Below are 22,103 nucleotides of genomic sequence, written 5' to 3' on the forward strand. Positions count from 1 at the left end.
AAGCAGGTATGCAGCCTTGGGCTGGGCTATTATATGGGTAAATATTGGCCTTATCTCTTCTCTGTTTGACTTCTGCATCCATTCATCTCCCTCAGCGTCACTGGCTAAATACCTGCCATTTTGGTGAGCTGCACAAGTATCTCATGGGCAAAAAAATGATCCCAGCAGGCAGACATCTGTTAAACTTTCACTCACAGTCTCTCTTTAGAGGGATTAAGTCCGAAGATCTAAGAGCTTGTATCACAAACCTTCACGTGATTAATCAGCAGTTGTGGACAGCGAGGGGTGAACCACTATGTCTGTGTCCCCACATGCATATGATTTAACATAGGACCACCAGCTAAACTCTGCTTTAGCTTTATATATATATATATATATATATATATATATATATATATATATATATATATATATATATATATATATATATATATATATAGTCCCAATGAATAAATTAACAACTGAGCACTGTGATATCTGCTTCTTTAATTTACTGGGGAGGCCTGATGAGAAAGTAAGAACTGATTTGTGGCAGCTGTTGTTTGCATTTTGTTTTCATGAGGGGATGCAGCTCACTGTGGGGAAGAATGCAACGAAGAACAACTGTCACTGAATGAGCATGTGAAGACAATTAAACCACACAGAGTGATGTCAGAAGACATTAACATGGACAGGATATCAGTCTCCGGTTGAGGAAATGACATTAGACTACAACTGCTCCGATATATCAGGTTCATTTCCGCAACTAAAGGGCTTAACACAGACTTTAATTAGCATAACCGGTCAAGATTTACATCGAGACACAACAACACGGACAAATTCCGTATTAAGACGCGATATCCATTGATGGCAATTGAATCTTAGGGTCTTATCAGGCACCTTGACTCGTAAACAGTATAACCAATGCAGTCTAAGACAGTGCTCATTCTTATCTTATTGCAGCAGCCTTGACTAATCGAATTCAGAGCCGCAGATACAATCTGCTCAGCGTGTCACTAGATTAATGGGGCTTTACGCATGTGGTCGCTACGGTAATGGAGGAGTGGGCTTCCTTCCCGATGAGCGCACAACATCAGTGTTGTGTATCAAGAGATAAAAGAGAGAGAAAGAGCCTTGCATTTGTTTATCAGGAGGAAATGAGTGAGTTGGAGTTGATGGGGATTTGTTCCTGATGAGCCGTGCATCAGGTGCTCCTCAGAGAGAACAGAGGTCTATTAATAAGATGCATGTGGAAGGATGTTTGATTGAGCCTTGTTGTTGTTTCTTAGACGGTCTTTTCGGTCGTTTCCTATTTCCTGTTTTATCTAATTGTAGAAGGATGTAAACACACAGAGGCTATATGTTCGGAATGGAATATTAGCAGACTCATAGACTCTTCTCTAGAGCCTTAGTTTCAAAGTCATACTGCCTGCTGATCCAAGTCGAGCGAGCGAGTGAATCAGTAGAGCAGAAGCAGAAACAACATGACCCGTCTGACAAGTCATGTTCCACTCAGGTAGATAGGCAGCAAGCTCATGGCTTACTAACATGCTCCGAACTTTCGAACCCACTTTGCCTCAGATTGCACAAGAACTGCCTGAGGAATATGTTTCCAAAAAGAATCCTCCTGGATACAGAAAGATCTTCTCTCTTCTAAGCTTTTCCGTTCACATGACCTCGGCCGGCTCCCTCAGCTGACCCCAAACTAACTACCCTTCCTCCCACTCCTCTTCCTCCTCCTTTGCCTCTCAGAAACACAACAGAACTGGGAAACTCAAAGAAACAGAGCAAAAGAGAAAAATAAAAAACTAAACTAAAGAGAGATCCCCAAACAAATGTATAATGCATTATAAGCTCCAAATCTCCAAATCCAAGAATATTTTCATACAATTTTGACAAATCAACCCCAACCTTTGAGAAACAGTGCATGCAGGTGGTGGATCAGAGGAGAAATTACCACTACTACATACTTAAAAAGATAAAGGACAACACTAAGCAGTTTAAAGTTTCCGTCACACTCTCACTTTTCATCTTTCTGGACGACTTCCAGCAAGTGTAAACCTCTTACACAACATGAGAGACATGAAAGCAAAAACATCGGCGATCAAGGGAGTCAATGCCGGCCCCATCATAAACAACATCTCCGGGAAAACAATGATCTGGAGCTGGTCCAAACAGGTGCTGATCGTTTCCTCCCATCAGCAGCGACTGATCTAAAGGAAAGCACTTTTACGGCCTTATGGTTATGATTTCATTATGTCTTTTAAGGCTTTTTTAATCAGCTTCCAGCTTATCTCTGACTATCTAGAGCGATGGAGATAAATAGAGATGCTCTTTTGTATCAGTTACAGCTGAGGTGAAGAATATAAGACTTCAAACAAAAAAGCTGCACATGGGCTTTTGACAAAAAAAGTCGACAGGTATTGATGGCTTTTTTTGTAATGCCTTACGAGAGTACAGGTGGCTTTAGAAAAGGACTCTCTGGAACATATATTGAGGGAGAGGTGTATGCTTTCAACTGGCATGAAATGTACAATACATTTACCCTGTGGTAAATGCAATGAAACCCAGTTTAAGGTGGTAGGTGGTTTTACATGGTTCAAGTTGGTCCAAATTGACAAACTGAGCCCAATTCAGTCCAGGTATTTGATCAGTAAGTTGGTACACCAGGTTTCAACCTAGTACACCAACTTCATAAATCTGATTTGAGCTGATAGACCAATTTGGACCAACAGTATTCTACCTATCTTGTTCAAAAACAATCTGGAACACCTTAGGCATACACTGTGCGATTTTCATCCGATTTTGAGCCGAATTCTGACTCGTGCGACTCTTTTTTTGGGTCGGGCCGATTTTCAGCATTTTCATGCGTCGTTTGTCATGGAGTTTTCATGGAGTGTACAAGGGGAAGCGAGAGGCGATTAACCTCTCCCGACCAGCAATCGGTTGGTCGGATGTGTCATAAATTTTGGTTGCCTCTCGTGAGGTATCGCACTATTGAAGCAGGGCTACGGAGCGATTTTCCGTGTTTCCCTCACTGCGCGTGCGCGAAACCATAAACAAAACCATGGTGACACGGCGTGTAGCGTGGACTGAAGTGATGGAGGGAAAACTTGTGGAGTTATGGCAAAGAAAAATTAAAAAATAGGGAAGAAAACGCCTGCTTTCCTCCAGTTCACGTTGCAAAATGGATAAACCATATTGCCCACGGCCTCCGAGCCACCTGCGCGTCTAGATATGCCTACGCCTTTTTTTTCTTTTGACGTTTCAGCACACAGAATTGCGCATATCACCAAAGCAGTGCGTTTATCCCGGGAAAGCATGTTTATTCAGAAACCGCCACAAACATCCGGGTTCTGAGGGATCCTACGTGTTGATTCGGTTGATTCGGTATAGTGTGAGCAGTCAAATCGCAACGCGACAATCGGACCGTACAGTGAGCGCATAAAATCGTGAGCCTTGGCTTTAAATCGCAAGCGATCTACTCGTACAGTGTGAGTTGGTACTTTGCCGAAATCGTGCCTTTACGCCGGTATGATCAGGTTTTTCAGTAAGTGGTGTGTTCCAGCAGTGCAACAAACAAAATATGACATGGTTATATATGATAACAAAGCTTTTTTTTTTAGAGGGCCCACGTACAAAAACTTATTAGCTCATACATATGTAGGCCTGGAGACACTAGCACTGTTTTTTTTTTTTTTTTTTTTTTTTTTTACCTTTATTTAACCAGGAGGTCCCATTGAGATTCAGAATCTCTTTTACAAGAGAGACCTGGCCAAGGTAGCAGCCAAATCACAACAAATGCATACATAACAAACACTAAAGTACATTTTAACAATAAAAGAAGTACAAAATATTAAAAATAAAAATATAAAACACAATGAGACTCTTAAGAAAAACAAGAACATGTCTCCATCACAACACTCTTTATAGTAGTTTTAAATTCATTTAAGGACATAAGGGTTTCTAACTTTAGCTCTTTTTGTAGATTATTCCACCCCCAAGGTGCTAAATAAGAAAAGGCAGTTTTTCCCAATTCGGTTATAACTCGTGGCACATTAAAAAGCAACCACTTTGAGGAGCGTAGCTGATAGGTACCAGAGCAAACAGAGAGGAGGTTACAGAGGTACAGTGGAAATTTGCCAAGTATAGCTTTATAAATAAAGATATACCAGTGCTGTTGTCTACGAATTTTAAGTGATGTCCAACCAACTAAATCATAAAGAATGCAGTGATGGGTAAGGGACTTTGTATTTGTTATGAATCGTAGTGATGCATGGTAAACTGAATCTACATGACGCAGGATGGAAAATGCAGCATGCATGTACAATATATCTCCATAATCAATTACAGGCAGAAAAGTAGCTTCCACAAGTTTCTTCCTAGCACTAAAAGTAAAGCAAGATTTGTTTCTGTAATAGAAGCCAAGCTTGACTTTAAGTTTCTTAACTAAAGCAGTAATATGTTCATTGAAGGAAAGCTTATCATCTATCCATATCCCCAAGTACTTATATGAAGACACTCTTTCAATTGATTTCCCATCTAATGACAAAATGCCACAATTGTCGAGTAGCTGTGCTCGAGCTTTTGAGAAGACCATAAACTTTGTTTTCTGTGTATTTAAAACCAATTTTAGACTCAATAATGTGTATTGCAATGCCTGAAATGCAGTCTGAAGTTCCTGCACTGCTACTGAAATGGTGGCAGCCTGGGTGTAAACCACTGTATCATCAGCGTATAAATGTAATTTGGCTTGAACATCTCTATCCAAATCATTTATAAAAATTGAAAACAAAATGGGTCCTAAGATTGATCCTTGAGGGACACCTTTAGTTATCTCAAGAAAATCAGATTTATAACCCTCAGCATAAACACATTGAATACGATCTACCAAATAATTCTGGAACCATGCAACAGCCTTCTCACTTAAACCAATTGAACGTAGTTTGGTCAATAACAATCCATGATCAACCGAATCAAATGCCTTAGAAAGATCAACAAATAATGCAGCAGAATGTTGCTTCTTATCTAAGGCCCCAATAATATCATTTGTCACTAATGTAGCAGCAGTGATAGTGCTATGGCCACTTCTGAACCCTGACTGAAAATTATTTAAAATATTTTTGTCAGTCAAATACTGTTTTAACTGTACATTCACAAATGATTCCAAGATCTTTGACAAAACAGAAAGTTTTGATATTGGACGGTAATTATTCAATTCTGATGGGTCTCCACCTTTATGTAAAGGGAGAACATAGGCTGCCTTCCAACTTTTAGGAATGGAGTTAGAAAGAAGACTCAGACTTTTATCTTTTAGGCAATATTTTATGCTCTTAAGAAGACAAGAAAAGACTGGAAGACAGTTGTCTGGAAGCTGTGGGAAGATGAAGGTGGCATCAAAGTATCTCTCCCATAGTGTCAGATCACACAGTGCTCCGGATGACCCTGCCATCTTTCTGTAAGTGTACACCGGCAGATACCACTGAGAGAGACGAGAACACAAGTACACCCTGACACTCGACTGAAACAGCAGTTTGCATTTCATCAAAGCTGACACAGAGACTTTGAAGTCATATTTCATGAAAGCATAACACATACAGTGCAGTTTATTTGCAACTTATTCTCTGGGAATCTGTGTTCTTGTTGAACGGGCCAATCGAGTTGAGCCAGTAGCAACAGGAACCATCTTCAGTTTAGCAATAAAACATGATACTAAACACTTTACTGCAACGCTAATTCAAGAAAACAACTCTTTCTCACATTTGGATCTCGTGTTCCCTCTGAGACTTTGTGGAGATTCGTGGTTTCCTGTGAGACAGTGGGTTGTGGGAATGAGGACAGAGAAAGCATGGATGCAATCACAGCAGTTTTAAAGAAGAGTTTGCTAATAACTCCCCTACCCTCTCTCACACTCTCTCTGCCAGATGATATTGCATAACTACCATCAAACCAGTTCTTGATGTGGGAATGTCAAGCTGCATGAGTCTGTAGATTCGACTGCTAGTCTTTGATTGTGAATGTAGGCATATGTGTATTTGTCCAGTCTTGAACCATTGGATCAAACCCTTCTATCTTATCATCAGCGAACTGAATGTATATGGTGTATTCTTATCGTCCACATGCCTATGACTAAACATAACCTGTGCTCCCCATCTGGATGTACCCTTCTCTGCAGGACTGTGACGTCCACGTTCCTCTTTTGACTCATTAATGCAACCATATGCACACTTTCTCACTTCCTGTTAGGCTTCAAGGTAGAGGTCTCCGTGGGTCCACTTGGATCTGAAAACCCGAGTTACAACCTGAGACCCAAGCGGGTTTGGTTTCAATACTTTGACGAGTACCTCAGACATAGGTTGGGTTCGGTATTAGCGACCTTGGGTCTTGGGTAATAAAAATAAAAACATGCTTTTTCCAAATGGACCTGATTAGACCTGAATTATTTTAAACTATCCTGATTGCGTAGGTGTTAAGTGAGGAAGGCACATAGAAAATGAAGGTACGTTTGTAACCATATTATATATATATATATGAGATCCATCAGGAAAATCCACTCGCTTCATTATGCTGTGCTTTCATGCAGGGCTTTTCTTTTTTTGTGCAGCCTTTCGCCAGAGATCAGTGAATACTTTAATTATTAGGCTATCGATTTATTCTTTATCAAACTATCATGCTTATTTTTCAAATCCACTGGTCACAATTGAAGCCAAGCTCAGTAATAGGTTAGACTCCATCAAGGAAGACACTAATATAAAGTAGCCTAATAATAAAATTAATGTTAAATAAATCAAAGTAATGGAGAAGCAGCCAAATCAGTCAGCAGGACACCGGGAAATTTTCCTGACTGAATGCAGGGTTGCAGGCTGTACACACATCAATGGCGTTTACATTAGGGTCCAGTCGTTTTCGAAAATAAATGCTGTCGGGTAAGACTAATTTCACCTGGGGTTGAGTTTTTTCTTTAAAAAAAATGATGCACTTAGGGTTCGGGTAAGAAGTTATTCGGGTCTTGTACAGATTTAAGGACTTGAGAAGACCTCTACTTCAAGGTGGCATAAGATGCTTTCAATATATTATGTCTAAAAATGGCAGATCAACTGTCACTATTCCATCCAGGGATTTCGAAAATTGCATACCTGCCACAGGACCAACAGCCTGAGACTGATTTTAAGGGATGTCAGCAAATAAATTTGTGTTGCAGATGAGGTCGAAAAATAAAAAAGGACACTGGTGCATGGCATAGTTATTATCCAGGGCACTGACAACTACTAATAAACACTACAGTACTGAATTCAGTAGCTATAACAAGCTGTACTGTGCTAAGAGACACACAAACAAAGTTGTTCGTGACCAAAGAATAGGGTTTTCTTTTAGTTGCTTTAACACAAGGAAGAAAAGACTTTGCACAGACACTTTGGCAGAGGTGCTGTTCTTAGACAAGCAAACTTGGCATTTGCATCTCGACCTTGGAAAGAGAACAGACAGTGTGAACATCATTACCACACGCTCTCACCATATCACCTCCCTAATTAATAAACTCAAATGCAAAGCTCAATGAATATGTGTAGCCTCAAGCAAACAGTGTATCATGGCTGGATATTATAGCTGGGGTACTTGGGGCTACAAGAGTAATTAACCACAAACTTTGAAAATATCTACTCTGGCTTGGGGGTCAGTATTGTGTGTGGGATACTTGTAAGAAACTACTTTTCACAATGCTCTCAAATTCCGAGAATCCGGTGGAAAAAACTGTTCCACAAATCCTATTAACCCCTATGATCTAGCCGAGCGTTTTTCAATGTCAGGACTTGCTAAAGTTCAGAACAGTGAGGTGATGACTGTAATTGTAGGTACAACTTCTCAAGGATGGGATAGATTCATCAGTCATAATTCTGACCAAGCCTCCACACACCCATACAGTAAAGGCTGTTCATTGTGGCATTTCCAATCATTTAATTACAGATTCAAAGAGCAAAAACAGCTCTCTTACTTTCTCAGGTGGAACAGGAGGAAGTGGAGACGGGGTCTCAAGTGAATAACCAGACTTACAGTAGGTCATGACATTAGGTTGAACTGCACCCAAACTCTAGGAAGAGAGAAAAACAGTTTCTTAATCTTTGGATTGGCTTCCTTTTTTTCACTCTTCAGAACAGGAATCAGACAAAAAACTAGTGAATGTCTCTGTCCTGCTTTCTGCCTCTTATTTCTCTCTCTCACACACATTAAAAGTTCTCACCTGAGGGGCCCTGCGCTCAGAGAGTGTCCAAGTAGGGCAGACATCTATGCGTATGTCTGAAATGCTGCCAAGCACAACAGTATTAGGTTTCAGTAGTCAGACTTCAGAAGCCGTTCACTTTTTCTCGAACCAAACCAGCAGCAGCAACCTACATGACCCTGCTACACTGTTTAACCAACAACCCTCAGTAGGTCACTTTAAAGATGGTCTCTCCCTGATGTTTGTACAAGTACGAATATACATTTTGTATGTATATCTACAGTATGTCAGTGTGTGCAGATTATCCCCTGTCGCTCTTCTCCAGGCAGGAAGGGCCATGTTTGGAAAGCAGTGAAAGCAGCGGTTGCAGAGGCAGACAGGGTCTCTGCATCACAGCCCAAAAACGTTTGCTCACAGAGGATCCTGCTGGGCCAGCTTGAGGCCAAGGCCCTTATCTGACTTGCTCCTGTCCTCTTGCAGCTGTGCAAATACAGACTACGACACATTCGCTTGAATGCACAAGGTACCAAGTGCTGCTCTGCTGGAAGCCCACCAACACACAGACACATATAAAAAAAAAAACAGGTGGATTTTATCGTAATATCTGCATGCAAAACATTTAGCCATTGTTGGACTTGGGTTACAAACATTAGATAGATAGATAGATAGATAGATAGATAGATAGATAGATAGATAGATAGATAGATAGATAGATAGATAGATAGATAGATAGATGAGAGATCAAATCAAAAACATCCAACACAAATGTAATTTTTTTTTTCAGAGGAAGCCCAATTTATAGTTGTTAAATGATTCATTATGGATCTCTATGGATCCAAAGACTGCCTCAGATATTGATAAACCAACGTCATTCAGCAGTTGACCTTTATAAAGACGGCGCTTAACTGCTGAAAAACTGTACATCTTAGGAGTGGACCTTAAATGGTCATGTCATATAATCTATAGGCTTGAAGCCTGTGGAGGAGGAGGTTTACATTCCAAGCCATAAAGCTGCAAAAAAAAGTCTCCGCTGACCAAGTGTGAGGGTAGTGAAGAGGGAGCGAGACATTGAATTTAAAGCAAAACCCAGAAACATATGTAGTCATCAATTACTCGCAACCTCTGGGAGAGTACTTGTGCAATTTTCAGTGAGGACAAATAGATCCAAGGCCAAACTGTTCCTCCTGAGAGCCAGGCCCTTATAAACAAATGCCAGCCGTAAGGGAGAGGCTAACATAATTCTCCATGTCACTGACCAACAACAAGTACAACAAATAGTTGAACAAATTTTCCAAATTATAGTCTTTACAGTAGTGGAAATGGAGTTCCTGTTGGAGCTATCAGCAGGGGATCATGTTGGAGAGACCACAGATGCAATCCTGGCTGATAGCTGCCCGATAGCTTCACCAGTCGGTGCAAATCTTTGTTTTTCTGCAGAGTGTAAGCGGTGTACCCCTAAGTGTAGATGCAGTCCAATCCAAACATTCCTCATAGAGCTGTCTGAGAGGGTTAAGACATTTGGTCTCTCTCTATAACATCATCGGCCTTCTTAAGGTCTTGACAGAAGGCTTAGCTATTGGCAAATGGCTACCACTGTCCTTGGTTTTCAACGGGTTCTCTGATCACTATACAGGGTACTGTTGAGTCCCATCAAAGCCAGACCTCTATATTATAGATCATGCAATGGCTAACCGCAATTACAACCTTTTCTTTTTGTCCTCAATCAAGAGCATCACATAAAGCAAAGACCAATCTGCTCTCCATTTCCTACAAGCAGGAAGAGATGAAAGATCAGGTGCACGTGGCATTCATGCTGCCTCTTGGCCAGATGTAAAAAAGTACAGCTTTTGGCAAGCACACCTCCTCTTTCATCCCTTCTTCCCACCACCCAGACTCCTCCACTGGACCCCTTGTCTTATTTTAATCCATTCCTTTCAGGGTGCAACGGAAAGCTTATGGGCCCAATATCTATTAATTAAAGCCATCTGAATACATTGTCTTCTTTTAGTCAGTGAGTTCACGGTGTTCGTCACCCTGTGGTGTTGACTATGTCGGAATGAAGGAGGCCTAAAACAGAGGTGGGTCTATTTCCCAAGCTCGTTTGCATTACCTACAGCTATCATAAAAGAGAAGCACTTTTTGGGCGGATTGTAAAATCAGTTAGTAAGACGGTGGTGGGCACGTTACAACGTTAACTTTACTGCTCAAAGCATACCTGCCAGCAAAGAGGCATACTCCGAAGTAGAGTGCATCCAGAGTGGGTCTGGAAAAGAGTAAACAACTGGCCTATTAAAGTGTAACTGCTTTCAGCCCGCAGCCAAGTGCTACTTCAGAATATAAACCTGAGAAAACAAGATCAGACCCACAAACACACTCACAACATGCACATAAACAGTGAAAAATCAGGCAAGCCTGGCACGCTTGTAGTTCTTCTGTCTGCCAGGCAAAAAAAATAAAATAAAATAAAACTATGTAACCACAGAAAAATATTGGGCAAAATCGAATCTCCCAAGTTTTTAATGTTTGCCTTCATCCTCCTTTTCCATTTATGTGGGAGCAATTTGATTGGACCACCAGGAATACACATCCAACTGTATTCAATTAAATGGAATTCTGAGCAAGCTCTATGAAATTGGAACAAAATTTGACACCTCTCTTGCCCCTTCTATGTTTGTTTAGGTAATATATTTTGCTACTCTGATTTGAGTGCATTTGGCAACATAAACAACAACTTTATTTTATTTTTTACAGATTTTCATCCCATGATCAATGTGGACATTAATATTTCTTTAAAAAATAATGCTGGTCTCAAAAATACAGTAAATATATATAATTTTTTATTTCTTAGTTTTAATTATTTTTTCATTTAACAGAGTTTCTCTCTCTCTCTCTCTCTCTCTCTGTAGCAATGCTCTTTATATTTGCAAGGGATATCCACATGTCTCATTAAATGATAACTTTTTTTAAAAGGTTTCTTTTTTCACTAAAATTATCAATTTCATTACAAGAAGAAAACTTGCAACAAGCGGCAAATTATACAGCTATAATATAACTACCCAAGTTCATAAACACTTACTGATGCTTTCAATATGATCACGTCATTTACAAAAAAATGGATGATCTTTTCATTGGCAATGCAGCAAGACTTAAAAGTCTTAAAACTCTCTCGCAGATCCTTGTAAAGTCATGCAAAAAAGAGACCATGGGGCAGGACTCTAATTTACACAAGGATACCTCTCTGTCAAGATGGTGCAAAATATCTTTCTCTCACTTTCCCCATCTCCCTCCCTCTTTACTTTTCTCCCAGTCTTTCTTTCTGCACATCTTTAACACTGCACTCCAGCATCCTGTTTTAATGCAACTCTCAGCAAAACAGGCTTCGACCCCTGAGGCACCAAGTGCAAGGATCATCCTTTGCCCAGAATATAAGAGGTGTCACAAGCTGCCACACCTATGAACAATTTAACAGAAAAGCAAAAATTGTTTGCATGTAGTTCCAAGGCTGTTGCGGTTTTGAAGTACACACACAGAGATACATAGCACAGGAGGGGCTGACGTTTTCTCAATGCAGTGCTCTTTAGCCTGTAGCAATGTAACTTACTGTAGCCATCTTTCGTATGACTAACAGCTCCTGTCAACCTGGGAAAATGAATATCAAAGCATGCCTTAGCTATACGCACTACTGGAACGGCCCATTTGGAGACTCTGTGCCAGTACTATGGGTGTATGTCTGGCATATGTGTGTATATTTATGAGATCAAAGGACACAAAGCATGGCACACTCCTTCCCTATACAATATGCTTCTAATCTAAATTTGCCCTTTAAAACTTAATTAAACCCGATTTACTCCACATTACTGCAATACTGGCTCAGTAGACTACATGGAAAGAAGGGCTGAGATCCATGAAAGCCAACCAGACCTCTTCATCCGCCTAGCTAACTCATCCCGTTTCCTTTCCTCACTTAGCAAGTCCTATTCGTCCTTTACCTTTTCCTCTTAGCTGTTCCTTTATGAAGTTACAATAAAGCATGAGTGAGAGAATGAGGAAACAGGCAGATGTGGGCTTTAAAAATCTGCAGTAGGTGCTTCCATCTGCTTCCAATGCAATAAGTCTTTCTCATGCACATCTTCTTTTAAGGTGAGCAGGGGTGTGAGCCAAACACACATTACCACTTCAGTGCACAGTGCCAATTCAACTGAACTAGACATGCTGAAAAGACCAGCTTAATGTGTTGTGTTTTAGATTTTGGTGCACTTGTACTGGTGCTTGGTAAAGATTTATGAAAATTCAGTTTTCCTTGCCCTCATGTTGTTCCAAACCTGTATTGTAAGTGATAATTAAAACTAAAAACTACTAAATATTGTTTTCAGTAATTGATATAAAGCTTAGATAAAATAAAATTTTGCTGCAAAACATACACTTAAACATAAATGGAAGTGCGTGCGAAGGTACACATGCTTATCGACATCGGGATAACAGCAGCAAAGGGGAAGAGAAAATGAGATGGGGCTGGGCGATATGACGATTTTAAGGTATAATGACGATGTTTTGCAATGTCAATAATAAAATTCAGTTACAGACGATAATCACCAATATCGAGGAAAAATAAAATACAAATATAATGAACATAGTTCCGTAGTTACCATGCACATATTTATTCACTTGAAGTAGCATGAGTGAAATATTTTGTAGCCTATGCTAGCAGCTAATTTGGGAATTAAAAAAAAATCTATTCTGGAATCACTTAATTTACGTAAGGCCTGGAATCGAACATCCAATATATATATTTACTTTTTAATAATGTGATTTTATTTATCTTCAAGCAAAAGATGAAGCAGACACTTCTGTAGATACCGCGAACTGTTTTCTGAGCTTCATACACATCTAAAGCACAGAAAAACTCATATAGCCTGTATAAAAGGAATAAATATGCAGTTTATATATATTCACAAAATTAACAGATTAACAAAACTGCATGGCAAGTGGTAGCCTGTAGGCCTTTGCTGCGTTTCTATTTATTTTTACGCATTCTCCTCACAAACACGCTCAAGTAAAAGGAAACTTGAGATGGAAGTAAGTTTTCTTTATTTTACAAAAACACAATGTTTTGTTTTTATTTTTAGTTTATATAGATAAAGGCCACAACACCAAAAATGAAAGAGAAACATCAGACCTTTTGGAAAAATAGGCAAGACACATTGCAATGTAACATCAACATGCATTTATCATTTTTACAATCACCACCAAAATGTCCACCTTCACAATGAACTCTGTTAAACGCTGTTCAGTTCGACACAACTGACCCCTGTGCCACTGTCATAACCGCAGTAATGGAGTGTTCATTCAAAATTAACCTCCCGCTTTCACTAGATCATTATGAGAGAATGAGTTTGCATATATATATATATATGTATATTCAAGGCCCATCAAACATCAACCACTGCGTTAATGGCTGACCTAAACCATGCATGAACAATTTAGAGGACAACAGTTCCCTCTCTCTCTCTCTCTCTCTCTCTCTCTCTCTCTCTCTATATATATATAGACTCAGAACACAAGTAAAATTTAGAAGCATTATGCTATTAAGACGATTACACCATAATTATGAGATTAGGAGGTTCTGGCAATCTTCAAGGAAGCACAGAGAGGAGTCTGTGCAGTGTGAGAGAAAAAGAGTTTGTGGTAAAAGCCAGACCCCATCATGTCTGGTCAACCTGGCCTTGACCCGCACAGTTTTGTTGTCCATAATGCTGCACTTCAGTTTTAAACACCGTTAATGAAGAGCTTAACACCTTTCCAAAATAATATTGTTTTGTTCTATATTTATTAAACCCTTTAAATAATGGGAAATATTTAACCTCTGGTCTGTTGTTGAGGCAAGATACAAATATCAATTTTCAGAAATGATTAAGGATTAAACTAACTACAAAGGTACATATAAAGCTGGAGTTTATTAAGGGTAAAGTAATTTGCCACCTGCTAAATTGAGAACTGCTAAAATAAAAACTAAAACATTTTGTGCTGAGCAAATAAATCTGAACCATCTCTTAAAATTAAATCGCTTATCAGATCTAATTAGTTTCTGCTGGCACAGCTTTTTTTATTTTCTTGGATGTCGGCTGGTGTGGCAGGACACACACACACACACACACACACTGAGTTCAGAGTCTGTCTGTACTTCACAGTTCATTTGTTGCGGTCATCTGGGCAAACACAGATTCAATCATTTAACCAAATGCAGTACTGGGGTGAACCACTGCAAATGTCACTAAAACTTTAAAATCACAACAAAATAAGCACCGAAAAAGTGTTTCAGTTATTCTAAATATGTTCTAAAATTTAAGTAACTCGCTTGGCAGTTCGGCAAAATTCATTTAATGTAATGTACACTACTGCTCAAAAGTTTGGCCTAGGAAAGATTTGTATAATGTTTTTGAAAGAAATCTTTTATGCTCACCAACCTAGCATTTACTTGAGCAAAAATACAGTAAAACAGTAATATTGTGACATTACAATTTAAAATCATTACAATTTAAAATAACTGTTATCTATTTTCAGCAGCCATTACTCTAATTTTCAGTGTCACATGATCTTTTAGAAATGATCTAATATTCTGACTTTCTGCTCAAGTACATTTAATTTAATTTCATATTATCAATGTTGTAATATATGTATAGCTTAATATATATATATATATATATATATATATATATATATATATATATATATATATATATATATATATATATATATATATATATATATTTACTGTTACTTGTGACCAATTTAATGCATCCTTGCTGAATAAAGGTATTTCTCCTTTCTAGTATCTTGTAATATTTGAAGACCATGTGACATCTTTGACAAGAAAAGCAGCCAGCTAAAGTTCCCTGAAGTTTGCAATAACCTCTAAACATTCATGCATGTCAGTGCATAAACACTCCAATAAAACACTCTGGACTTTTGCCCATGGGCCAGGAAATCCCATGATTCTGTAGCAGGTCACTATGTAACCATGCAGTCTGTCTCAGAGGGGCTAACTGAACTTGTTCTGTTTACCTCTCCTCTCCTCTCCCCTCTCCGGATGAGTAAACTAGTCATTTTAGTAGTTTTAACTCACCCTAAGACAGTGAGACAAATGAATGTAGTCCAGCTCGTCCAGTAGATGTTCAGACAACCTAATGACTAGTCGATCATGAAAATGCGTAGCTGTGTGCATCCCTACTCTCCTTTCCTTGTGCGTATTAACAACATGCTGGGATGTCCGCTCTGTCTCAGTCCCTGCTGATTGCTAATGAACCCCATGCTTTGGTTCCACAGATGTGTCTCCTTTGACCCGAGCCAAGAGGAAGAGAGTGTGTGCATGACCTCTGTGTGCAGCATTGGGCTCATGGTGTGGATCAGAGCCAGTTATACAGACAGTGCCAGGTGTGTGCACTGCCTTTATCCCTCAATCAGCACAACATCAGTGAGAGAGAGACAGAGACAGAGCACAAACTGTGAGAATTAGTAAAGGAGAACAGAGGTCTGGAATGAAGTGAATGCTCCAGGAAAATGATTGGGTAGATTATGTAACAAATGACAAATGCAGCTGATTGGAGCAATGACGGAAAGGGAGTGACAAAAGGTAATAGACTAACCTCTTGAATGTGCGTTTTCATTGGTTTGCTTACCACACTTTGAGCTAAATTATCTCAATAAGTTAGCTATTCTGACAAAACAATGTTTTCAGAGCTAGCATAATTCATAAATAAACTCAATTGTTTTATTTATTTTTAAATATATTCAATTAAAATTAAGACTTCTTGTTCTTATATTTTTATTTACTGATTTATTTATTGGTTTATTCATTCATTCTTAAAATGCATTGTTCTTTTTGTTACAGACATTCCACAACAATATTCAATCCTTTTCAATACGTTTTCATTATTTATTTGACAAGGATTTAAAAAATATATATTTTATACAAAATTTCTTATGCAGAAAAAATGAATTACAATAATAAAGATTTAGATTTTTAGTTGTTAAGCTAATTTTATTGCTTGCCTCATCCTATTTAAAATCATTTTAATTGATCTTTAGGCCACCTTGGAAGTCTGCTGAGGCCCCATAGTGGGTCCAGGCCCCCTGGTAGAGAACCACTGGTCTTTGATATGTCATTAGATAACTAGGTAAGTTTGCATTCTGTAGTTGGTCTGTTATTTTTGTTCTTAACACACAAGTAATCAACATCCAAGTCTCAATGTATAGTTTGTCTAGAAATTATTTTGCAGCTCTACCGTGCCACATCAGTAAGCATCATTCAAGAGTATCAGATATGGAAAGGCCACTTAATGAAACTGGCGATAAAGTCCTCAGCTGAACCGAGGGAAACAAAATGGCATCTGCCAGATCATTAAATGTTATTAGATGTAATTTTTTTCTTTCAAATTGAGCTGTATGCACAGAGTGTTCTTAGTCTCTGGACTGCACACCCCTGTAAAATAAACAGGATGCCTGGCAACTTTTAGTTTAGGTTGCACGCTGTTTTTCTCACCAATTTTTCTTCCTGTTTTAACTAAAGACTGATTCAGGTTCCAGACAAGTTCAATATAAATTTGCATGGCTGTTTTGTAAACAAACACTATAATGTGACCACAAAACATTTAAAAGAATAGTTATAAATTATCTAAATTCTTTCATCACTTACCCTTATGCTGTTCAAACCTTATAGGACGTTCTTATTAGAAGTTGTGAATAATTAGCTGGTTTTTCTTTTCCTCGGAATTACAGTGAATGGGGAGTGAAGCTTTGAGCTTCACACAAGGATACATTAGCAAAAATAAATACTGTAAAAAAAAAAAAAAATTATATATATATATATATATATATATATATATATATATATATATATATATATATATATATATATATATATATATATATATATGCAAAAAAAATATAGAGTCAACTTATGTGATACTTTATTGGTGCTTCTGCATCTCTTTTGAAGCTTGAAAGCTTTAGCCTATCTTTCTTATCTGAATGAAAACGTTTGGAAATAACTTAGGGATGTATAAATGACAACATCATTGTTTGGGTGGACTAATTCTTGTTAATCAGAGTCAGAATTAACATTTTCATTAAATAAATGACTAAACAGCGTAAATTAAATTGTCTGATTTTATCTTCATAAACAGCATCATCACTAAACCCTTGAGTTGGTACACTGGAAAAGAATATGTAGATGAATTAATAGATTATTTCGATTTGTACAAGTCACACCTCTTAAGAGAGTTGTTATATAATATGTTTCCATGCAAGCTGAGCTGTCTAATTGTTCTGAGACTCCACTTCTGCTTGTCTAAGGGGCGGGATCATCACTTGTCTTCAGTGTCCTGCACTCTTCCAGATAAGGAGTGCAACATGCCAGACCACCCATGGCTGCATCATACATAGACAGAAGGACCCCCCACTTCCGACCTAAAGTCTCAGTGTTTTGCCAACGACAGCACCTCTGCTGCTGGGAAACATTGGCACTGTCCCCTTGCACTCTCAGCATTCCCCTGCCTCCTCATACAAAACACTGTGAACCGTCAGTGGCCTGTTTACATTCCTTGACTTCCTAATCTCACACATACAAATCTTGAGTGGGACAAGTACAGAGCTCTGGGGAATCTCGCTATTGGACTGCACCACTAAGCTTACTAAGAATGAAGATAATGAAGCAAAATGTGTGTGTCTGTGTGCATATGTAACAGGATACGCCAACAGCCTCAAGATATTTTTCATGAGACATAACTGTAAAAATCAAACAAACAAACAAAAAAGGGTTTGTGGACCCAAATATTTTGTCTAGGCTATATAATGAAAGTCAAAAGGGTCCAATGTTGTAGGGGCAAAAACAGGTGGAACATTCTAAAAAAGTATTTTATTTTGTTTTCCACTGAAGACAAAAAGTCATACAGGTTTTGAACTATCCCCCCTTGAAAAGTTATACTAAAAAACTAGCAACAGCAAGGTCCGAGTTTAAGAGAGGCTACCTTTCACTGGACAGTTAAACTGTCTAATCAGAGGTGTAAATACAGCAACCGCATTGGATCCTGTTGTTGACAATCAAGTTTTGAAAGTTAAGAGCATCTGATGGAGAGGGATTTAACATAACTTTATTACAAAAGACAATTCATAGAGCAAAGGAAACACATTAAATAAATATGTAAGATGGCAAAAACAAACTGAAGATTTGCACACACGGAAGACACGTTCACTTCTTAGAACAGGATTTTGCTGCCACTGGATGCTAAAATAGACAGACAAACCTCAGTTTCCACATGCAGCATAGAAGACACCCCCACCCCATATGCATTCAAAGCCAAGCACTCAAAGGAGGCTTTTCAAAAGCTGTTGGGACAATAAATAATGCAATAAATATGAGTAATAAAATCTAACAGATGGATTTATCTCAACAAAACATTTCTGGATCATTATTTTTGGATCTATATCAACAGCTGTTTTATTTGATGATCTAAAGACAAGAAAAAACTTCACTCTGCACAAGAAGATAATTCTTTATGTCCCAATTTTAGGCTTGTATAACAGAGAACAGCACCCTGTGGAGTCATTCCATTTTCAGTTGTTAAGTCAAGTGAGCGGAATGCAGAGCAGTGGAAGCTGAATTAGAGAACTGTTGTGATTTTTCATTTACTGTTCTACAGTAGTTCATAAAAGTAGGTTTAAATTAGAAAAGATTTCCTTATTCTTCATATTTCCCAGAAACAGAAGACAGTTAATTAAAATACCGTTGTTTCCTTCTTTTTGTTCTCTTTTTCACAAACCAAGCCTTCCACAGACACACATTCTTGAACACACCTTACTGCCCTTATTCTCAGGTGTATAAAGTGTACAGCATCAGCTAAAATCAGTACACCAACCAGACCAACCACATATTTCCTTTGTTTACCACGGGATACTGAACTTGCACAATCGGCATTTTTTACTCTCTTCACAATGTCATGAGATAAGGCCCTTACAGGCTCCTTGGACGACTTCTCTTACAGGTGTCCAAAAGAGCTTCTACAGCACATTCGCAGTCTGTCCACACATTAGCCGTTAAGTTGCTCCATGGGTTTACTTTAAATCTTGCTCTGTGGAGCTCCTGTTTGTTTGGAAACTTGATAAATAGCATTTGCAGATCACAGCACTGCCAGGCAAGAAGTATATCGATGTCCTCAAATGCAAAGTTTGTCATGAGTTTGCTGTCCCGGCACATGATTCAAATCAAACTGCAGTCAAATAAAGCCTGTGTCAACAATAAACAAGGTGAACATGCTGCCCTCTGTGGGAATGACTACAAACATGGCCAAATAGACATGTGGGTATAAACAAATCCACATCTTCTGAATGAATGTACTCGTGACGTGCCACTGCATTATGATCTTAACTAGTCCTACAAAAACTACACTGTCAGGAGAAAGTAAGCACTGCCTCAGGCTCTTCAGCCATTTCAAAGAGAGCTGAAAGACCTGAATGGACAAGCTCACATTAGTACTTAATGCTCCATTGTGACCAGTTAGGAAGTGACAGGTGGGACATTTCTTTATTTAAGGAGACACTAAAAGGTCAGTCACATTATGACATTATTTATTAACATTGTAATAGGTAGTGCTTGCTCAGTTGTGCTTTATGACCAGTATTAACATTCCCACTGCTTTTTTAACAGCAAACTACAATGAAAAGACAAATCTAATCTTTTTTTCTCACTAATGACGCTTGAGTGAATGCTGTCTTAGGTCACAGAGCACTGAGTTAATAATAAAACACACTTCCCCTCATTCTTGGCCCACTGCCCTGCAGCAACCCTGAACATCCTTGCGACTTGTGGCACCAGAAACACTGCACAGTCAACCATGACCCGGCTTTGAAGTTATTACACACTTTCTGCAGGTTAAAAGAAAATCCCTCCTTTTAGGATTTGAAAATGAAGGAGGAAGAACTAAGGAGGTCACAAATGATACAACGATCAGGATGAGCTTACTAAACAGGAAAGTCTTTTCCCTACAGTCTTTTCATTTTTTCCTCCAGTTTTGAAAGGCGGTGTAGCAAAACCTCAAATGAATATCCATGGCGGGATTTTTGAAAGATTCTCACTTCCTTCACTCAAAAGCACCCCGCCTTCCTTCTGTCTCCACTCTGGTTTCCAGCCAAATGTGTGAAAATTGCTTTCAGAAACACTGGCATGCTTTTGTTTTGAATGGGAAAGAGTTCACGGCAATCTAAGTCTAACATTCACTAGCAACTGTGCCTTTTTAATATAGTGGTGCCTGAGCAGTGGAGCAGGGGGAAGACATTAGCCATCTATCTGCAACAGAGCACCACACATGGGGGATAGGGAGTTAGTGTTCTTTACTGGTCTACTATACACAAGGGTTTCTCAGGTGGCTCAGCCTCCCCCGCAAACACCCCCCTAAATCTGGCCCCATGCTTCATTTCACAGATAGAGATCTTAATAGCCATTCAAAACTACTACAACAGTCCTCTCGTAAACTGGAAGTATCAACGACATGAATGACATGGTTTGTAATGAGAAACTAGCCTTGCTCAAACATTACATGACACATCAGTGTGATTCTTCCCTTTAGAAATTAAAGGAGTAGTTTAGACAAAATGAAAATTCTGTCATCATCAATATACTCTCATGTTGTATGACGCTTTATTCTATTCTATTCTATTCTATATATATATATATATATATATGTATATATATATATATATTTTTTTTTTTTTTTTTTTGAATGACATGATGGTAAATAACAATTTATTTTATTTTTTTATCGATCAATCAATATTAATTTCAAATCCAAATTCATGCAAATGCACTACAGCTTAATGGCTACCAAAAAGAATACTAATGTCTAGACATGACCGATCTATGGCACCTGCTAAAATATTGCAGTGGTCCACCAGGCATATAGCTGGTCTATTTCCAAACACGCATGCAATCATATTTCCACACAAATCAAACGAGAACCGTTACTAGCTTGAAGAAACATGAAAACCACTTGTAGAGCGAATCAGTACCTGCTCTAAAGACCAACCCAAACACATCACACGTTGAATGCCTGGATAAAATGCCATCATCAGTCTCACTGACCTTGCAGATCTTGCTCTCCTCTGCCTCTCTGCTGCTACGCGCCAAAGTTGTGGCTGGAGCTGGGACCAAGCTTGACCTCCTGTCATGGATCTCCGTCTTGAGTGACAGCTGACAGGAGAGCATAGACGTTTCTGGGACTCTGAGCTCCGAGCTCCTGGGTGTCAGTCCATGTGCCATTCTGCTTCTCCCGGGGTTGGGGATAGGTAGTGCAGTGTGGATGGGTTTGGACCCCACAGCTGGCTGCCGGAGTTTCGATGCAACACCAACTACCGGCATAGTCCCTCAGAGTGCAAGTCACAGAGAAATAAGGAGGAAAAAAAAGTGGAGGAGTTGTCTCTCGTGGCTTACTCCCACAAGAGAGAGAGGGAGAGAGAGAGAGAGAGACAAGAGCCCTGTGTCTACTCTTGACGTCTGGCAAGGACTGTAAGAGGTGGGAGGGGGCGAATGTCTCTTAGAGAGCGCTGGTAGCGGGAGAGAGTGCGGACATGCTCATTCGGTTGCAGAGAGCGTGTGCTGCTCTCAGTAACTGAGAAGGCTCCTCCACTACACATTCTCCCCTCCTCCTCTCTCTCTTCCACTCCTCCTCTGACAGAGCACCACTACAAAACCAAACAGCTCTTGGGGGCGTGAACTTCCCTGGAAGGCAACCACCACTCTGCTCTCCTCACTAGAGTCTCTCTCTACACACACAGAGAGACACATCTAACTCTCTGGTTCCTCCTCTGTCATTTGAAGAACATTCCACAGCAGCGTGTCACACTCTGACTGCAACTGTCA

General features: G+C 39.1%; 1 protein-coding gene across 6 annotated transcripts in view; it reads right to left on the reverse strand.

The window, feature by feature from the left end:
- Nucleotides 1-21,888, reverse strand: part of LOC127973534 (neuron navigator 3) — a 137,697-nt gene extending 115,809 nt beyond the window's left edge. For 2 of the 6 annotated variants that reach the window (XM_052577378.1, XM_052577377.1), the window contains exon 1: nt 21,327-21,888. In XM_052577378.1, coding sequence (XP_052433338.1) covers nt 21,327-21,602 — 276 coding nt within the window. In that variant the 5' untranslated portion in view covers nt 21,603-21,888. The remainder of the gene's footprint in view (nt 1-21,326) is intronic. The other 4 variants (XM_052577379.1, XM_052577380.1, XM_052577376.1 and 1 more) reach the window with 3 other exon arrangements.
- Nucleotides 21,889-22,103: the final 215 nt, after the last annotated feature.

The sequence above is a fragment of the Carassius gibelio genome, chromosome A4 (assembly GCF_023724105.1).
Source record: "Carassius gibelio isolate Cgi1373 ecotype wild population from Czech Republic chromosome A4, carGib1.2-hapl.c, whole genome shotgun sequence".
Classification (NCBI taxonomy): Eukaryota; Metazoa; Chordata; class Actinopteri; order Cypriniformes; family Cyprinidae; genus Carassius; species Carassius gibelio.